Genomic DNA, 6655 nt, shown 5'->3' with positions numbered 1-6655 from the left:
TATATGCTTGCTAAGGCGATCATCCAGCTCCACCAGAACACCACATGGCACTTGGCCTTCCTCCCCTTCACCTGCTGCCAGCGGGACTGGGGGGCTGTAGGTAACTCTTTAGCTGGGGGGGGATTTGCATTTCTTTCTACCCCCTCTCCTCCTCCAGCAGATGCTGGCTCCACATAGCCCTTTTCTGTGACACTTAAATGACACACCTCCTTGACTCATTAAGCCCAAACTCGTTAATAATCATGCAGGATGGAAGGGGAGGGGATGGAAAAAGGGAGGGAGGGAAGTCTCAAGCCCAAATTAGCGTCTCTAAGCACCCAGGTGTTGTAAGAGAAAGAAACTCCTCAGCACCAGCTCAGCCTGTGCTGGGAGAAGCCTTTGTTACCCTGCAAAACACAGTAATTGCGCAGGCAGCTGGGCTGGCAGGCCTGGCAGGGAGACAAAACCCCAGGGCCGCCCAGGCAGGCAGGGCCCTCCTGCCGCTGCCTGCGGCTCCTCGGAAAAACAGGCGATTAGCGGGGGGCCCTTCCTGTCCCCCTGCACCCCTATGTCCTCCCAGCGAGAAACTGGGGCGCGAGTGCATCCTGCTGCGGCTTGGCACGGGCCCTGCGATGGGGCTGCTGTGGCTGCTAGTCCTGCCTCAGGGGAGCCTGAGGGTCTCAAGGAGAAATGATTTCCCGAAATCCTCCTGGCATTGCTTAAAATTGCTGCCTGTTACGAGGAAGGGGAATTGGGGTCCCCTGGCTCATGCAATGCCCTTTTAACCCTGCGTGCTCTCTCTACATCCCACAGCTGGGCTATCTCCCTACCTCCTTACAGTCCCACCAGCATTGCACTCCAAGGGCAAGGCTCCCTTCAGAAAAACCTAAACCCAAACTGCTAGAGGGTTCCTCCAAGAAGGGGACCCCATGGCCCCTATCTCCCACGCCGTGGCCTGGCCCTCGGAGCACAGCGTGGCGCCAGCCCCCCTCTCCCTTATACCCCACCGGCCCCACGTCTGCTTCAGACCTCAGCAGTTTGTTTGCAAGCAAGTCACAGTGCTGGGGGGGATAAAACAACCCTGCGGAAGATGATGCATACCTGGTAGGAAAGGGCGGGAGAAAGAGAGGGAATGGCCTTTTTTTCCCCAGGAATTACGTCAGGAGGAATTTCTAGCCTTCTATTTATAGCAGGGGCTGGCTGACCGGCAATAAATAAATATTCTCTCAGGGAAGAGGCCTGCTGCAAAGTGGGCAGAAACTCTGGAGGAGAGACCCAAGGGACCTGATATTTGCCTTGGTGGGGACAGGTCACCCCAACTCATCACCAAAGCTTCCCGGCAAATTCCTCCCTAACTGGGTCTCTCCCTCCAACAGAAATTAATTTGCTGGTTCCTGGTTTGGCAGAAGAGCAAGGAGCTGAATTCTTTCCTTTGGACCAGCTGGTAGTGCTTTGGATAGCGGCAGCGATGGGGAGACGGGGACGTTGGGGAGGATGGAGCAGGTCTGTCGTGACAGACCCTCTGTAAAGCACCGACCCTTCCTTCCAGCCCTGGCCTGGGGAGCTGGGACTGATCAGCCTACTCTGTGAGGTGGCGAAGGGGCTGCACCGGGCGCACCCGAGGGACCCAAACCGGGGAAGGGGGACCCGGCACTGCCACCACATCAGTATCGGGGATGATTGCTATCGATGGCTAGGTAGGTGGGAAGGAAGCGGAGAATGCCAGGAATTTGGAGGCGACGCCGGCATGCGAGCCATTGGTGGCACTCCCTAGCGACGCAGGCTATCGGAGCTGCCTCCTGAGTCATAGCTCCTGCTCCTGCTGCGGCTGCTCCTGGGGCGCGAACTCCGGCTGCGGCTCCTGCCCTCGGTGCTGCTGCTGCTCCAGCTTCGGCTCCGGCTCGTCCGGTAGCTGGAGTAGCTCCGGCTCCGGCTCGGGGAGCGGCTAAAGCTGCTGTACCAGGAGGAATAGCTGCTGGCACTGCTGGAGGAGGAGGGACTGGGGCGGTAGTAGGGGATGGGGCGTTTGCGGGCACTGTGGGGACAAAGAGATGTGGGTTACCAGCAACACAAGGACAGATTTACCGCCAAAATCTCCAAAAAGCACTGTTTACTCTGCACAACGCGCCCCAAAAATGTGATTGTGTTTGTTTAAAAGAAAAAAAGGAAGAGATCAGGTAGCTGACAGGCCTTGGGATGCAAACCACCCACCCCCACAACCCTGGGGAATGTCCCAAGCACCAAGTGTGAGGCTGGGCTCTGCTTGATGTTGTCCCAAAGAGCCCTCAGCGTGAAGGTTAGAGTCAATATTTGACTCCCTCTACAGTGTTGGACACCTACCACAGGAGAGGGTGCAAGAGAAAGCCTGTGGGGGGATGCTCCTGGCACCTGACGGGTGAGTCGCTGCTCTGACTTCATCTGCCTTTTTTCTTCAGCTGTTGTAAATGAGATCCCCCCATCCTCCTCCTGCCTCTAGCTGGAAATCCCCAAGCTCTAGGAGGTGCAGAAGGGCCTGCTGATCAGGCTCAGGGAAACCAGTCTCCTCCTGGAGTAACCTCTGCTGGCAAGGGCTGGGACCCAAGGACAGCCCACGTCCCCCTGGGGAGTGCCAGCTGAGCCTGTCCCCAAACAACGGGACCACAACCCCTTACCTCGTGATGCGCCGAGCTTCGAGGTGGCTGGGAGAGTCTCTCCGGCGTTTCCTCAGGGGTGAATAGGACCGCCGCCGCCGCTGCTGGTCACGCTCCCTGTGCGACTCCTTCTCACTGGAGCTGTACTTGTGCTCTCGCTCACGGTCTCTGGGGAAGGCACAGATTGGAAACTGTCACTGCTGGGATTTTGCAGGGTGGGTTTTGGATGTGGAGGCAATGACCGATGAAGGCACAGATGAGCAGAGGACATTCAGCTCCAAAAGGGACCACTCTAAGCAAAGTGCTCTGGTGGCATCAGCCCTGCGCACACTCACTTAGCTGGACAAAGAGACATTCATCTGTCTGGACAGATGGACACCCACTAATTGTGTCTGGAGGTTTCAGCAGTATCTCCCGGTGGCCCTGCACTGCCAAGCTAAGGATGGCTTCCACATACCTGTGTTTGTGGATGCACTCTGTATTTAGCTCTACTAAAATTGCTGTTGCTGGCCGTGCTGCAGAAGCAGGCGAGAACAACCCCGCCAGCAGGCCCCACGTGAGCAGAGGGCCCCCGGTATCCATGCAGGGCTGTGCAGCTCTGCACGGCTCACCAGAAGGAGTGCCGGTGTTGCTATGGTTTTCTCTTCTGTTAAATTCCCGTACACGTCAGCACAGGCCCTTCTGTGGAGTGTAGTTGACTTCATACACCCTGCTCAATGCCATCTGCAAAGCGACATGTTATAGGTCAAGGGCCTGATCCTTGCACGCAGAAAATGTTCTCCTACACCAGTGCAGGGATTGTCACAGCCTGCAAGAGTCAGACCCCGGGAATGTAATATTTTAAGGGTGCAAAATGTTCACAGCAGCAGAGATGTTACCAGAAAAACCTGCCCAAAGGCATCTCCAGCACTGAGCTGTGAGATGTGTGTTTTCTATGGGGTGTGGAGGGAGTAGAGTTACCTTGACTGTGTTTCCCTTTGTGAGGCTGTGTGAGCACCAGCACGAGGGTACCTGGCATCTGCCCACGCAGCAGGGGCACTTCCCAGGGCCTGACAACTCTTTGGCAGAGCCACGACTCTGAAAAGTGGTGTCTTTCCCTACTGCAATAAGATCCCTCTCTGACAAGGGCTGCAGCCCTGCTGCAGGGACCGCTGGCTGGCGCGGGCTCCTCGGGCGATGAAAGCTGTGGGCAGACCCAACCGGAGCCTAACGCTCTGCCCACCATTTCCACCAGCATGACAGAGAGGGGCGCTCCCTGGGTTTTCCTGTGAGGCATCTCCCACTCGTATGAGGCCCTGGCAAACACCACCGAGCAGCCATCTGTGCACTCTTGGCTGCATAGCGTGTCCCTTGCAAGGGCTCAGAGCAGAGGAACAGCCACTTCACCTGCCACACGCTCTGAGTGTGAGATACCATGATGCTTCAAAGCCAGGGATAAACCAGGTCTTCTCAGCAACCTACCCCCAAAAGTGCTTTGTGTGAAATTCCCCTGAATCAACGCAGGGCAGTCCTTGGCTATAGGAAATCCACTTTTCCCACAGAAAGTGAAAGGCTCATCTCTGGGCTCTTCCCTCTGCAACCAGCACCAGCTCTGGGGCAATAAATGGTGAGAAATTTCCACTGGACTGAAGGCCAACAGAACATACTGCCATATGCCTTACTCCGTGTCCCCCTGTTCCCTCTCACCCCAGTGCTGAGGACTAAAGCACCCAGTGAGGAAGCTGAGGGAGCAGTTTGGGGCTGGCAGAAGCCAGCAAGTGTGCTGGAGTCCAAACAAGTGATGGAGGCAGTGGGAAAGCGTGAGGCAGTAGATATCACATGAGGAGACAGCTGTACCTGCTAGGGCTGTAGCGGGAGTAACTGGGGCTCCGACGAGGCCTTGAACTCCTGCTCCCAGGACTTTTTTTGCAGGATTTGGAGGAATAGCTGGGGGAACGTGAAGAAGACCTGGGGATAGACAAGAAGCATAAAAGAGTTAGACACGCTGGAGGGTGAGGCTGTACCAGACTCCTCTGAACCTGGGCTCGTGGCGGGGAAGAGATGCCCCACATTTCAGGGTCTCAGCTCAGCTCTGTGTGGCCAGTTCACCCCAAGCCATGTGGATCCCTGGGCAACGCCCAAACTCTTACACCTCCCCCTGCAAGGAGCCTGCCAGCCCGCAAGGGTTAGACATTGCCAAGGGTCACAGAGACAGCCGTTTTAGCTGGCCTTACCTCTTTCCTGAAGAGCAGGACCTGCTTCGGGAGTACCTGGGAGAGGCCTTGTGGTGTGAGGAGCGGGAGCGGCTGGAGCGGCTGGAGCCGGGGGAGGATCTGCCTGTGCTGGTGTACGACTCGCTGCGGGAACACGGCCTCAGCGGGGAGCTGTGGGTTGGGGACAGGAAGAAGTTTCGCTGCTTCTCCTCGGAACAGCTGAGACACAAGGACAGGCACCCTCTGTGAACATATATTTGGACAGTCATTGAAGCTGTGGCTGAAATAGGACTGGTCCCTGGTGGAGGGGAGCACCACATTCCAGCCAACAAGTACTCCCATCCTCCCATTCCCCAGCTGGAGATAAAAAAGACCTCCTGGCTCCCCAGGCTGCTGTTGCAGGAGACCCCGTGTGTGTGGGTCAGAGCCCAAGAGCTCACCCTCCAGGCTGTGCCAGGGAAGGGCTGTGGAAGAGGTCTCAGGTGGTGTGAGGGGCAGCTCTTCTGCCCATGCCCAACACACCAGAGGTGTCTAGTTGGCAGAGCCTGGATCAGGCCAGCAAGCAGTGCAGGTCCTGGGGAGGGAGCGAGGTGAGAAGTGCTGGAGCAAGGGAAAGCCAGAGCATGGCGGGGCAAGGGCCTGTGCTCCAGCCTGGCTGTGGAGCACCATGAGCAGGCACTGAGCGGGCATGTCCTGTTGCCTTTGGACAGGGCTGCGTGAATTCCTCCGCTTCCAGAAGTGCCCTAGGTATGAACTGGGGTTAGAGCCCAGCAGCGAGGCAGCCTCCCAACAGCCAGGGCCAGCTGCAATCCCAGCTCCACCCATGTGAAGGCAGAGTTATCCCACTGGAGTCACAATGTGAAAAGTATATACAGCCCTAAAATTTTACCCTCTGACTGAAAATTGAGGGCTTGTTCTTCCTAACACCAATTCCCCTGGCTCCCTCTCCTCTCTCATTCAGCGCTCCCACCCCCAGACCACATCCTAGCTCTAACTTTCAGCCTTGAAGACCCGAGGGCCTGAGCTGGAAGAGCTCCCTAACACCACTGCCTGAGCATAGCCTTGGGTACCAGCCACCGCGCTTCAGTGCCTTCATCCCCAACATCACCCGGCAAACCCCCAGGAATGGGAGGTGGTGATGGAGGCTGGCATCTGCTCCCCTCTCCTGATGATGACCTGTGGCACTGGATGGTGGTTTGACTCCTGTCCCCGGCCCTGATGCCCCATGGCCCCAGCGCACAGAGCTGCTGCTGTGTTACCTGCAGCCAGCGAGGTACTTGTCCCTCCCTGTGCTCCCCATCTGCAGGAGATGCTATCTTGTCACCCGTGACCAGTCCTGAATGAGCTGGGAAGGGGCAGGCTGGATTTGGCTCATTAGACAGGTGAAAGAACAGCCCATAACAGTTTTAGTTAAAATGAACCCCACTTCCCTTCCCCACAGTAAACAGAGGGGGAGAATTAGCACGGCAACCCCCTGATGCACCGTTCAGATTTTGCCCAGAAGGGCCAGCGACTCTTTTTTTTGACGTGGTCACGTCCAGCTGAGCAGGGATGTGTTCAGGACACAGCTCGACCCAGGGCCAAGCCCTGCATTAGCCACATTAATGCCAGACGAGTCGGTACAGGCAATGCCCAGGGGCATGACGGCTGGGTTTTCCTCTTCCTCCTCAGGCTACAGTATTGGTCATTGCTGGGTTCTGGACTCCAGACTGGGAAGACCGTGGGTCTGATTTATATCTAACTGCCTCCAGACCACAAAAACCTCCCTGCCAGCTCACCACTGCAACTGGCGAGCGGGCAGGAGATACAGAGCAACAACGTACCAGGTATTTGGCTGCCAGCAGCAGCTACTGG

General features: G+C 56.9%; 1 protein-coding gene across 1 annotated transcript in view; it reads right to left on the bottom strand.

Annotated features, from left to right (window-relative positions):
* Positions 1-1749: 1749 nt before the first annotated feature.
* SRRM4 (serine/arginine repetitive matrix 4) overlaps positions 1750-6655 on the bottom strand; it is a 45379-nt gene continuing 40473 nt past the window's right edge. Inside the window, exons 10-13 of the mRNA XM_050906903.1 lie at positions 4823-5044; positions 4446-4556; positions 2631-2777; positions 1750-2014 (exon numbers count right to left, since the gene is read on the bottom strand). Coding sequence (XP_050762860.1) covers positions 1750-2014; positions 2631-2777; positions 4446-4556; positions 4823-5044 — 745 coding nt within the window. The remainder of the gene's footprint in view (positions 2015-2630; positions 2778-4445; positions 4557-4822; positions 5045-6655) is intronic.

This window comes from Gymnogyps californianus, chromosome 16 (assembly GCF_018139145.2).
Source record: "Gymnogyps californianus isolate 813 chromosome 16, ASM1813914v2, whole genome shotgun sequence".
Taxonomy (NCBI): Eukaryota; Metazoa; Chordata; class Aves; order Accipitriformes; family Cathartidae; genus Gymnogyps; species Gymnogyps californianus.
The sequence above is the reverse complement of the archived record's forward strand: the minus strand, read 5'-3'. Positions and strand labels throughout refer to the sequence as shown.